Source organism: Musca autumnalis, unplaced genomic scaffold (genome assembly GCF_047663935.1).
Source record: "Musca autumnalis isolate F117 unplaced genomic scaffold, ASM4766393v1 scaffold_2, whole genome shotgun sequence".
Classification (NCBI taxonomy): domain Eukaryota; kingdom Metazoa; phylum Arthropoda; class Insecta; order Diptera; family Muscidae; genus Musca; species Musca autumnalis.
The window spans coordinates 12,985,481-12,998,519 of NW_027411755.1; the positions used below are offsets into that span (position 1 = coordinate 12,985,481).

The 13,039-nt window shown below is 32.8% G+C and overlaps 1 protein-coding gene and 1 long non-coding RNA gene across 2 annotated transcripts; one reads left to right on the plus strand and one right to left on the minus strand.

Annotated features, from left to right (window-relative positions):
* The first annotated feature begins 1,022 nt into the window (after nucleotides 1-1,022).
* Nucleotides 1,023-8,251, plus strand: LOC141393675 (FK506-binding protein 59-like). The gene is made up of 5 exons (XM_073967023.1): nucleotides 1,023-1,230; nucleotides 5,928-6,051; nucleotides 6,106-6,245; nucleotides 6,541-6,635; nucleotides 6,704-8,251. Exons 1-5 carry the CDS (start codon nucleotides 1,140-1,142, stop codon nucleotides 7,013-7,015), a joined length of 762 nt encoding a protein of 253 aa, XP_073823124.1. The 5' UTR covers nucleotides 1,023-1,139; the 3' UTR covers nucleotides 7,016-8,251.
* LOC141393676 (uncharacterized) lies at nucleotides 5,812-7,390 on the minus strand. The gene is made up of 2 exons (XR_012410161.1): nucleotides 6,512-7,390; nucleotides 5,812-6,413 (listed from the first exon to the last, which is right to left on the minus strand). It is a non-coding gene; the product is annotated as an uncharacterized lncRNA (long non-coding RNA).
* Nucleotides 8,252-13,039: the final 4,788 nt, after the last annotated feature.

The window sequence follows — 13,039 nt, forward strand, 5'->3', positions numbered from 1 at the left end:
GTAATGTAAACACATAGTAAATTTTAGCTCGTTATCGAGTTAAACCTTTTCTCAAGAGGCCTTAACTTTATGCAATGAAATTGGCATTTGAAACTCTAAAGATTTACTAAATCCAATTACGCATTATTAACCATTTTATATCAAGCATTTCTGTCAACAAGATTTAAACGGCACTTGCGTTAAGCCCTCGGCACATACGGTCCGTTTTGTGACACGTTGCGCGTTGAAAACAACAACCACATGAAAAATGTGTAAGTGATGCCAAGTTTGTTCTTGCAGTTTTCATGTGGTTGTTGTTACGCAACGCTCAACTCGCCGTATGTGCCGAGGGCTTTAGAGTTTTTTGCCGCGTTAAACTTCCTCATGAGTATTTATTTGACGTTTGCGATCTGGAATCGGCATTTGAAATCTAGTGAATGTATAAGATCCGGCTATATGTAAACCGTATATTATTGTCATTTTATTCCGTCAATGTTGAAGGTGTTTTCGTAATAATTAACGCCATCTGTACAATATGCATCATATCATATACTGTGGTGTAGCTACGCCCAGATAAATCACAAAGGTCAAAAATCCACTGCGGAATCCCTTTGTTTACATTTCTTTATTTGGCTGAAGGCAAACAAATTTGAGACCGAAAAGTGAAAGAATATTAAAAATGATTTAACAAAGGAAATTATATTGAAACAAAAATGTGCTGGAGCATTTTTATACCACAGCCAGTGTGGCTGTTACAGGTCTTCTATTAATGACAAAAGACATTTTAAAGCCTCTTATAGACGACAGAGGACCACATGAGGTCTTTTATAGACAACGGAAGACAACAGAAGAGCCTTGAATGGACAACAGACAGAAATGGACAACATATGAAATCATAACTGCACATGTACAACTTCCAAAAATTGTTGCTGGGATTTGATAAGGTGGTTACAGGGTGCCTCAATTATAAATATTGGTCTGTTCATTTAAAAATGCGATTCTCGGTCTGGCGATGATTTCAGTTGACTGCAAAAAGTCGATAAATCGAAAGTCGACTTAACTATCCCTAATTGTGAGTACTTCAAAGAGCAAAAAACAAATTGAATATTGCAAACAAAAAATAGAAATACTTTGTGAGGTTTGAACTTTTGCTTCGTTGGATGTTTGCTGACATTAGACCAACTAAAGATGGTAGAATTTGCCGCTTTACCATTTCAAGACGTGGTCCCAATGATGGCTTCCTGTGCAAAGGTATGAAAACGATGGCGTAGTGGCTAAGGCGTGTCTTCCAGGGCGATGAAAATAGTCGCGGCGGTCACTATTAAGTGACCACCCTTGTGAAGAAATGAACCACACTTCTTGGAGATCATTTCCGCAATAGTTCTTAGAATTAAAAAAATATTTTTTTTTTTATTTATATTTTTTGTTTTGTTCTGGGAATTGTATAGTTCTCGAGATATGGTCGTCTGAAGTTCCGAAAATTCCCAAAATTCTCTTGTTAAAGGCTGGCTACTTAGAGAAAAATTTTCAATTTAAAAGATACATATTTTGTTCCCGTGCCTAGATTGGCTCCTGGCCATAGGAGAAAGTCGTAAAGCTGCGGCCGAAGGCCACTTCGAGAGGATTTTTTTTTGAGGGTTAATCCGGTTAAGTTTAACCGGGGTATAATAGTACGTTTATATATAAGGGGATTTAACAAACCAACTAGGTTTCAAATGTCAATTCCATTGCATACATGTCAAATAAATCCTCATAAAGAAGTTTAACCATACAAAAGGCTTTAATATAAACAGGCTATTAGCTTGGATTTATTTATTTTGGCTTCAATTGCAAAGCAAGGCAAATTTTAAGATATATGCATGAATTACAACAACTAACAAATTTACAAAAACAACATTTGGCCTGTTCCCGTACTTTATAAAGTGGTAAAAGTTGTAAAAGTCGTAAATTTTCATGTAAATTTTGTGTACGGGAACGCAAAATGTGTAAAAGTGGTAAAAATTGTAAAAACTTTTTAGTTCTGGAACAGAGCTATTGTTGTTATTGAAAATGAAATGAAATTGGAGTAGCTACGATGTAATGAAGAACTTTCTAAAAAAAAACGGAAGAGCAAACCGTAATCAAAGTAATTAGATCTCCAATTTCTAGCTTTAACAACTTTTTTCCCTGCGCGAAAATTGATTGTCATTTACATACATACCACATCATATATCTGTTAATTATTATCAAAATTAAATTTCATGGTAGAACAAATACATATAAGGTAAAGTTAATACTACAACAAATACCCCAGTCAGCATTTTTTGAAAATTTTAATCAAATTCGAGTCTTTTTTGATCCGACTGCACGATTAAAAAGCTAGAATATGAGCTCATTTTCTGATCATAAATGACTCCTTTGTCGGTAGGAAAACATAACCTCAGGCGACTCTTCTACACAAATCACAAATGAGTCTTTTTCGAGTCGTATTTCAATCATTTATTGGTGTTTTGTTGATTAATTTCGGACCCTTTTTCGAGTCTTTTTAGAGTCATGTTTATAATCATTTATGAGTCTTTAGGGAGTCATTTATGAGTCTTTTTGTTAGACGAAATAAATTAAAAAAATTTTCTTTTTATTCTTCTTTGTTTCTTTCCTTTGTTTTATAGTCTTTTCTGCTTTGTTATGTCTTTTAATTATCCTTTATGTTGATTGGTGGTTAGTATACTGCTTCTTCATTTCACTTGGCAAAACCTGTTGTGTTGTGTTTGTCTGTACCTTTAATATTATACGTTACATTTATATCAAAATTTTGTAGAAAGTGTATATGAGAATTTTATTTTTTTATTTACAACCAAATAAAAATAAAACAAAGCAATCAGTTTTTAATCACCTAACTGTTCAAAATATGATCAGAGTATACATAATTATAATCACTTTTCAAACACCTGTATGACCCTTTTTTGATTAAGCATTTTTCAATCTTCCAGATGATCAAAATGTGACAATAAATAACAAAAAATTGTCACATTTTAAACACCTCAATGATTTATTTGTGATTGCTACACATTTGTTGTTGTATTTTAAATTGAACTCTTTTTAATCATTACAGGGAGTCACTTTCGAGTCCCTTTCTGATCACACAAGCGACTTAATCAATTTTTGATCACCAAAAGGACTCTAAAAAGACTCCTCAATGTGATTTTTGAAAAAACAGTCTTCTAAATGCTATCTGGGACAACTCGAACAACAACCACAAAGGAATTTGTTTTTGTTTGTAACGTTACTGCCAGTTGTATTTGTAAACAAAACAAGGAAATGTCTATAATTTATTGGAATTTAAAAAACTAATAATTTTTTTTTCACATTTGGTTGAATATTTTGGAAAACATGAATGAAAATTCGTTACATTTTCAATTTGTATGTTTCCACACCATTCCACTAAATGCATAAATTCTCGCAGAAAGTAGAATTCTTGCAGAAAAGTTTGGGGTCGCTGGAAATTCATAGAAAAAGGAAAAGCTGTTTCAATGTTTTGTTTTAGAAATCAAAGAAGCACATGTTTCTTAGGGCTTTATTTTTTTTTAAATTTTAACAAAATACCTCACATATTAACAAACGTTGTATCGCCTCTACAAGCGGTGATTTACTGCGCGGCTTATCGTTCGAACTTGGAGGAGGTTACATATCATTGATATGAAGAAGTCTTTCTGGGAAATGGTTTTTTCCGAATGATATATTTTTTTTCTCAAAAAATATATGTCCCTAATGTACATCGAAATAAAAATAAATGTATAAAATGTCATATGAAATTTGACACTAACGTTACAACCCAGTTCAGTCAGCTGTGTATTGCTGCTACCTTTTCTTATTCTACCATGATTAAATTTTTTATATTGTATTATTAATTTGTATTCAATTTACAAGTTGCTTTAACATTGGAGTAGCTATGATGTAATGAAGAATTTTTTCTAGCTTTAACCAGTATTTATCACTGCGCGAAAACTTATTATCATTTGCATACCACATCATACATCTCTTAATGATCATTTCATAATTTAACTAATAACTTATACGATATACTTATTATTAATCTGTTGCTTTAAAATTGGAGTAGCTATGACGTAATGAAGAATTTAAAAAAATTAAAGAATATAATTGTAACCAAAATAATTAGATCTCCAATTTCTAGATTTAAGATGAATTATATATATGAAATTGTTTTTAGAGTAGCTATGATATTTAGGTGGATTCTTTGTAATTATATAAATTGGCCTCAAAATTGGCTTCAATTGCAAAGCAAATAAATAAAATAAAAAAAAATAAAAAAAAATTAATTGTCAAAGAAAATATTGAATAATAGGGTCGTTCCAATTTTTTTTTCAGGAAGACAAATACATATATTTTGGAAATCCTCACAAGTAGAACAAATTTGAATCAAAATGTAAATATAACGCATTCAGAACTCTCGTAAGTAATTTTTATTACACGTTTAGGATGAAAAACAGTATTTTATTGTAAAAAAATTCAAAGTTTCAAATTTCATGAGTAACCCTATTACATTTTGAAAACTACCCAGCGAAAAGTTTGCCTCCAAAGAGGCAGTTAAATGATATGTATACAAGTGATTTGGAAGTGCATCAAATTATGCATTTTCACTCATGATTTTTACAAGGGAGTGACCACGGAAAGAGGCACTCCATTGCATCGCATTTTAACTGACCCTTTGGCATTACATTTTAACTGAACCTTTGGCACTGCATTTTAACTGACCCTTTGGTATTGCATTTTAACTGACCCTTTGGAGTAGAATAGGAGGCAGTTCGGAGCACGTGTTTTGAATAACAAAATAAAATGCATTTATTATTTGTGTAAAACAAAAATATTAATAACTTTATTAAATAAACACAAATTATGAAAATTCTCTATTGAATTTATGTAATTGCAAACATGTGTGTTTCACCCGCTTTTCATTTAATCCAAGCTTAAGTGCTTTTGCTTCATCCGCTAAATGGGTTTGATATTGTCTTCCTATCACCAGTTAAGATTTCGACATGTACTCCAACAGCACTCCACTGGGAAATTTTCTTCTCGTGAGTTACCGGAAAAATGTTCACAAATTAAATATTATTTAGTTTGTATTAACAAATGTTTGGAAATGTTAGCACGATTATCTCTTTTTGTAAATGTATTCCGCTGCCTGTAGAGATGTACAAACTGATTTATGTACATGTAGGGATCTCTAACAACTGCTAATAAAATGTAGTGAACGGAGTGCCTTTTTCACGACTCCGTTTGCACTGCATCCGAATGCTGTTAAATTGTGAGGAATTGGAGTGCCTTCTTCACGACTCCGTTGAACTGCCTTGGGATGTTGTTAAAATGTGACAAATGGATGTGATTCTTTGGATTGCATCCAAATGCGGTTAAAATGTGAGGAATGGAGTGCCTTTTTCACGACTCCGTTTGAACTGCATAAAAACATGCCGTGAAAGAACTAGTCTACATTGCACTACTTCCAATTTATTTTGCTGGGTAATAGTACGTTTATGTATAAACCCACTGGGTTTCAAATGTCAATTCCTTTCCGTATACGTCAAATAAATCCTCATTAAGAAGGTTAACCCTGCAAAAGTCTACAATATAAACATGGCCTAAATTTACAAACAAAGTAAGAATACAGCTGATTGTCACTTTTACCTTATATAAATATGCCTTGTTGCAAAGCAAATAAATAAAATAAAACTATTGCAAGAAGCTCCTATTTTATACTACGATAACATTTTTTCCTTTATGTTATCGAAGAAAAATAGTAAAAATTAGTAGATTCTTGCAGTTCTGGAACAGACCATATTTCTGCTTACATTTTTATTTAGATATGTATAAATTTTGAAACTAATTTTACGATGTATTCTCTTTATTCAATTTTAATTTTTTTTTTAATTAATAAAATTAATTTAATATTCCAGCCCACATTACTGGCAAATACGATGGCAAAGTAGTTGAGGAACGTGATGTTGAATTTAATTTGGGTGAAGGCAGCGACGTTGGCTTCATTGAAGGCGTTGAAATTGCCTTTGAAGAGGAATCAAGGTGGGTTTAATGTTTTAGGAGGGTATGAAATCTAACTCCATTTTTCACGTCTAGGTTTAAAATTAAACCCGAAGAAGGGCGTATTGAACATTCGAAGATTTACAAAGAAAAGGGTACTGAGTACTTTAAGAAGGAGAACTATGCATTGGCTTTGAAGATGTTCGAGAAATGTGAGGATATTTTGCTTAATAATAGTAAGTATTTGATGATAAAAAATGGCCTAACAAAGTGATCGGACTCACTTTGGCCGTAGGTCTTATTAGTGGTGTTTACTCAACTTGCCTAGTTGTGGTATCGATCACTGCAAAATTTGTAACTTTCATTGCGACATTTTTTTTTACAAAATTATTTTCAAATTTGCTCTGTTCCAGAACCTGCAAGATGCTACTATTTTTTACTGCGATAACATTTTTTCCTTTATGTTATCGAAAAAGATAGTAAAAATTTGCAGTACTGGAACATACCAATTGTTATATTCATTTTTTATAGGTGATGAAGAAAGTAATGAACTGAAGGCAGCTGCTTACAATAATCAAGCTTTGTGTCATACAATGTTAAATGAAGATTATGACGCTAAACAAGCAGTAAGTAGACTATTTAAAATTACTGTTTCCGAAGTTGTTTGTTCCATATCGTTTTTTTCCCCTTCTAGTGTAATGAAATCCTCAGATTGGAACCCAACAACATAAAAGCACTCTACCGTCGTGGTCAATATTATATAGCCGTGGCTAACTATTATGAAGCCTTGGCTGACTTCTGGAAAATTCAGAATTTGGAACCCAGCAATAAGGCTGCTCAAAATCAAATTAAAATCTGTCGTCGCAAAATCAAGGAGGACAAGGATAGAGGGACGCGTCAATGTATCATTTTGATTTTTGGTTTTTCATTTTCTATTTTATTATTAGCTGTTTTACATCAATCGATATTTAATCCCGTGCTGAGTGTTTTACGTGATTGGGCATAAAGTATGGCAGTTATGGCCCTGTTTATATTTTTCTCTACCTCTTTTTTCTACTCAAAATTTTTAACAGAATTTGGTTTCACACGTAGATTTGTCAATTTTTTGTTTCCACGCTCCACTATTGATACCAACAAAATCACTCAGGCCAAGTTGAATTAATTTCGTCTGATTAGCATGAATGATTATGCATCCACAACACACAATATACACATACAACCAAACGCACACTATTTTATTGCGAGTTGAGATTATCATCTTTCAGATAGTATCTTTCATTCGTCTTGCAGAACTTAATAAACAATACGAAAAGATGTCACCAAATAAAAATTCCTCCAATTCACTTTGTTGTTCTTTCGTTATCACCACCCCCCCCCCCCCCACTCTTTTGCAATCAAAATATTTACGAATGTGGTGGGAGACCTATAATTATAAAAACGTTCCAAAAAGTAAGAATAGAGGATAAAGATTGAGTCCAAAATGAAATTACCAAATGAATCTGTGTTTACGAATGCAGTGTGGAGCAAAGTGACCGTTAAATTTGGCAGAGTTGCCAAGACCCAGCAAAAATTTTTAGAAGTTGTGCAATTGGAGTTATGAAATCACTACATCCTTCGATGTAGTCCATGATGAAATTATAAGGTGGCGTAAAACGGCCAGCTGATTGGTTTCAATCTGTCAAATATTTTTTTATTGTGAATAAATTGTATGAAAACGTAAACAAACATTTTGACATATTGAAGAATTTTTCGGCCAAAATAGAGTTGTTGTTGTGCTACTTACGTGACCTGTTAAATAGATCTTGGATGTAGTCCAACAGAGTTATGAAAAATGCACTCCGTTCGATACATAAGCAGTTGCTGTAGAGATCCCTAGAGAAAAAACCAGTTGGTTGATCTTACACATTTCTCCAAAAGACAAACAAGAGTGTATACATTAAGGAGAATTTGTTATAAAATAAAGAAATAAAAACTTAAGTAGCGAACATTTTTGCGGCAATTCACGAGACGGAAATTTTTAATGGAGCGGAGTTGGAGTCCATGTCGAAAGTTGAAATAGTGATGGGAAGGCAACATAAAAAACCTTTTGGATGATGAAGCAAAATCAGATGCGCTTGGATTAAATTGAGAACGGAGGAAGTAAACTCAAATGTGATTGAATTTAATGCAAGCTTTTTTAATTTGAGTTTATATAATAAATATAATAAAGTTCTTTGAGTTCTTGTTTTACACAAATAATAAATGCATTTTATTTTTTTTTTTGGGATATTTCGCAATGGCTTGCATCTTTAGACTAATTAAAAATGCAATCCGAAGAATGAATATAAATTCAGTCCAAAGCACTGCATCTTAAGCGGTGATTTGGATCGAAAATGGAGTGCATCCTAGCTGTGTGCTGTGGAAGCAAAATGGAGTGCATCCTAGCTGCGCGCTCTCTGTACCGTACACTTGTAGTGATTCAACTGCATCCGTGGATGCAAACTTTTTGCTGGGATACAGTTGGACCATAGCACAATAGCTGTGTTCCTTTACTCACCTGAGGTTACCATTTGTTACCAGTTCTAACCTGCAAAGCGTTCCTTAACCCCAAAAAGTGGTAAAACTGGCAGCAATTTTTAAGAGAGTGAGAGAGGAGAGAGAGCACTTATGCCTTTCTCTTCTACCACAGGCTACCAGCAAAATTTCTGCAAGTAAAAAATGGTAGATCGATTTTTCGACTTTTGTTTGACGATTATTTCACAATGAAGAAAAAATGGACGAAGAACAGAAGAAAAAGTCGAACGCTGACAAAACAAATATAAAAACTGTGAAATAAAAGACGAAAATTGATTTTTATGCTTCTTCTTGGCATTGCTACCAGATCTACCATTTTTCCGTTCCTTTACTTTTCTGGTAGAAATGTTCTTTTACCATTAAAAAAGTATAGGAACAAAGCTAATAATAAAGGTACAGCGGCAAAAACAGCTGATCTTCATACCAGTTGTCAACATGCATTATTGTGAATAAAATCACATAAAAATGTAAACAAAGCATTATTGTGAGCAAATTTGACGTTTGGTATGATTTCATGTAACACCTTCTTATTCCACCATGAGTTGGACCATGGTGGAATAAGAAGGTGTTAAACGCATTTTACACTTGACATGTTTTATAAAACATGCATCATTTACGTTGTCAATTCCATACAGTATCTGTCAAATAAATGACGTAAACTCCCAAAACACCTGTTTTAACTGCAAGTGTAAATAGAACATTATATGCCATTTAGATATGACTTCATTAGCCGGATTTAGCACATTATCAGGTTTTATTTGCTAAATCCAGCCAAAATCTACAGATTTCCCATATAAAAATAATAGACCATTTAGATATGACCTCAATAGCCGGATTTAACACATTATCAGGCTTTATTTGCAAAATCCAGCCAAAATCTACCAGATTTCCCACACAAAAATAAATCCTCGTATTGGGCGGATTTGTTTTAAATCTGGCATAAATCCTCGTATACAACTCTGTTTTTTGCAACATGTTGCTAGAAAATACAAAAAGTTGCAAGCTGGCACAAGAAACAAGGTAGATGCATCCGTGAATTGCTACACTAAAAATAATTTAAAATGTAAAAATTTGTAAACAAGGCGGAAAACTAAAAAATTTTTTGATGTACAAAGTTGATTTTAATCAACAAAGACTAATAGTAATGCCAATTTTACATTTGCGCTCTAAAATCCACTGGATTTCACGAAATCCTGAAATACACCCCGGTGTTTACACTTATTTTTTGTTGATTTCAAACATATCACAATGATCAAGGTAGATGCATATGCGCAGCTGATCGAACATGAATTTTCAAAACAAGTTGTTGTAAATTGAATTAATCATCAAAAATATACGACAATATAGAACTTTACAACTTTATTTGGAAAATTATCGTAAAATTATCTATACATCGTATTAATTGTGTATAGTACTAACAAATGAAAAAATAAAAAAAATGATTTTATCGTTTAGACATCATAATAATAAATTTTGATAGATAAAAACTGTGCTCAGAACCTGCACAATATTAGTACTTGCAGTAGTTTTCCCGTTTAGTGCCAAAAATGCGTTCCCGTACTCCGAAATCTAGCAAGACTTGCACTTCTCTTTAAACAAAAATAGCGCCGAATAACACCCTCTTCTGTTTTCTGCCATACAATTTTGGCCTAGTAGAAACTAGCAGCAAGCATTTTCATTGGCATCTAATATGATAGCTGATACGTTGATGTTGACATTTATGCTGGAGTTTTTGCAATTTCCGCCATTTTTCCGTTCCCGTATTTTTTAAGAAATTTGTATGGGGAAGCAGTTTTTGACAAATTCGCTCTTTTTTCTAACATTGCCATTAAAAAAGTACGGTAACACAATGAAAAATAGCATTGTAGCAGAGTCGTTTAATATTTTTTTCACATTGTTTACAAATTTTGATACTAAAATTTTTTGTTGCAGGAATTGACCATCTACCTTGTTTATTGTGATACGTGAAAAGTGTTTCAACTTTTGGTACTTTTTTAGGCAAAAACGGGGTTGTATATCATGTGTACTGTGATTTCGATGTTGATTTCGCTGAAATCACGAAATGAGATGATTTCATTTTTGTATGCGAAATCATGATAAATTTTGCTTGATTCCGCGCGAAATCACGAAACGCCTTCGAAATCACGAAACGACGCCGAATGTAAACCAAGCATTAGTTTACATTTACGAAATCCACTCGATTTCAACTGTCAATTCCTTTGCTTAAAAGTCAAATGAATTCCAGTCGATTTCAGACGAGTTTTCATTTTACGTATACGCAAAGGAATTGACACTTGAAATCGAGTGGATTTCGTAATGTAAAGCAAGCATAATATTTACGATGTCTAAACGATAAAATAATTCGTTTATTTATTTTAGATGGGCAAACTGCGATAAAATAATTCTTTATTTGCTCTTTAGTTAGCATTAGTAGCATAATTAGCTAACATTTTCGGTATTAAACAATAAATTTGCAATTTGACGTATGTTTTTTGAGACGAATACAATTTACAAAAAATTCTTTTGACGTTTCAAATTCGATCAGATGGACTGATGCATCTACCTTGGTAATTATGCTATGAACAAAAATCAGCTGACTGCCATTTAAATCCTCCAAAATGTATATCTAAATGCAATGAGATTTGTACTGGATTTATTAAATACAGTCGAGGATTTATGGCTAGTCTAAATGAGCTGTAAATCCTCTGGCATAAATCCTCGTATAAAACTCTGTTTTTTGCAACATGTTGCTAGAAAATACAAAAGGTTACAAGCTGGCACACTAAAAATAATTTAAAAAGTAAAAATTTGAAAACAAGGCGGAACAATTAAATTTGTTTTGATGTACAAAGTTGATTTTAATCAACCAAGACTACTATTTACCATGGTATAAGTAAAGAGGTAGATTTAAATGAAAAAAATCTATAGAACCCTTGTTTTTCTTGAATTCCTAAAACTTCAAAATAAAAGCAACAAGTGGGTTTGTTTACAATGCATTTTTTGAGCATTTTATAAAAACCGCGAAAAATGAATGACGCGTTAAGTTTTCTCCACATAATCGAGTTGTGAATATGATAAACTGATTGTTTCCATGCAAATCTCACCAATTTCTTCCATACAAATGGTCTAAAAACGATTTTAAAAATCATTGAATTCGATTGTTTTTAAAATTGTTTGGCATATTATTCAAACACCACACACACATACACAGTTTGTTTATATTGTTTTGATGTTTTAGGCATACTCGAATGAAAAAAATTAAATTGACATAAAGCTTTGGCTAACCTTTCTTATTAAACCATGCTATTTACGATGTGTAAACGATAAAATAATTCGTTTATTTATTTTAGATGGGCAAACTGCGATAAAATAATTCTTTATTTGCTCTTTAGTTAGCATTAGTAGCATAGTATGCTAACATTTCCAGTATTAAACAATAAATTTGACGTATGTTTTATGAAACGAATTCAATTTACAAAAAAAAATTTTGACGTTTCAAATTCGATCAGATATGCTGATGCATCTACCTTGGTAATTGTGCTATGAACAAAAATCAGCTGACTGCCACTTAAATCCTCCAAAATGTATATCTAAATGCAATGAGATTTGTACTGGATTTATTAAATCCGGTCGAGGATTTATGGCTAGTCTAAATGAGCTATTATACTATGTTTACATTTACGAAATCCACTCGATTTCATCTGTCAATTCCTTTGTGTATACGTCAAATGAAAACTCATCTGAAATCGATTGGATTTCATTTGACGTTTGAGTAATGGAATTGACAGTTGAAATCGAGTGGATTTCGTAAATGTAAACATAGTATTAGATCGAAAACGGAGTGTATCCTAGCTGTGTGCTGTGGAAGCAAAATGGAGTGCATCCTAGCTGCGCGCTCTCTTGTAAAATTCATAAGTGAATTCATAGGAAAAGATGTACTCCAACGGCACTTGTACTGTACACCTGTAGTGATACCCAGCAAAAAGTTTGCATCCGCGGATACAATTTAAAGTTTAAATACAAAGAAACCTTGTTGACCACAAATAACACGATAGATCGGTCTGTTGAAAACTTTGCGATGTCAGTGTGGGCCACGGACATAAGCTGTCGCAGATATGTCATCTGCAAACAACTGTCATGTGCATGAGTATATTATCCATCTATCGCATCTGAAGAACGTCAACTGCCACGACAAACAAGAGTAGTTTTGGCTCAACAACGCCGTCTAAATTCCTATAGTCCGTGTTTATACGTTCAAACTGGAAAGACAAATTTTCTTCAATTCAATTTCTTTTAAATTTTACTTGCAGTTTAGACACGCAAAAAACTGTTTGTGTCAATTTTCTGATTCTTCTTCACACTCATTTTCTTGTTTGATCCCAGCAAAAAGTTTCATCCGCGGATTCAGTTTAATCACTACAAATGTACAGTACATTTGCCGTTGGAGTACATCTTTTTCTATGAATTCACTTATGAA

Coding starts and splice junctions, on each gene's coding strand:
- LOC141393675 (XM_073967023.1), top strand. CDS start 1,140: ATGTTTGCTGACATTAGACCAACTAAAGATGGTAGAATTTGCCGCTTT. Junction 6,052..6,105: donor GCCTTTGAAGAGGAATCAAG/GTGGGTTTAATG, acceptor TTTCACGTCTAG/GTTTAAAATTAAACCCGAAG. Junction 6,246..6,540: donor GGATATTTTGCTTAATAATA/GTAAGTATTTGA, acceptor CATTTTTTATAG/GTGATGAAGAAAGTAATGAA.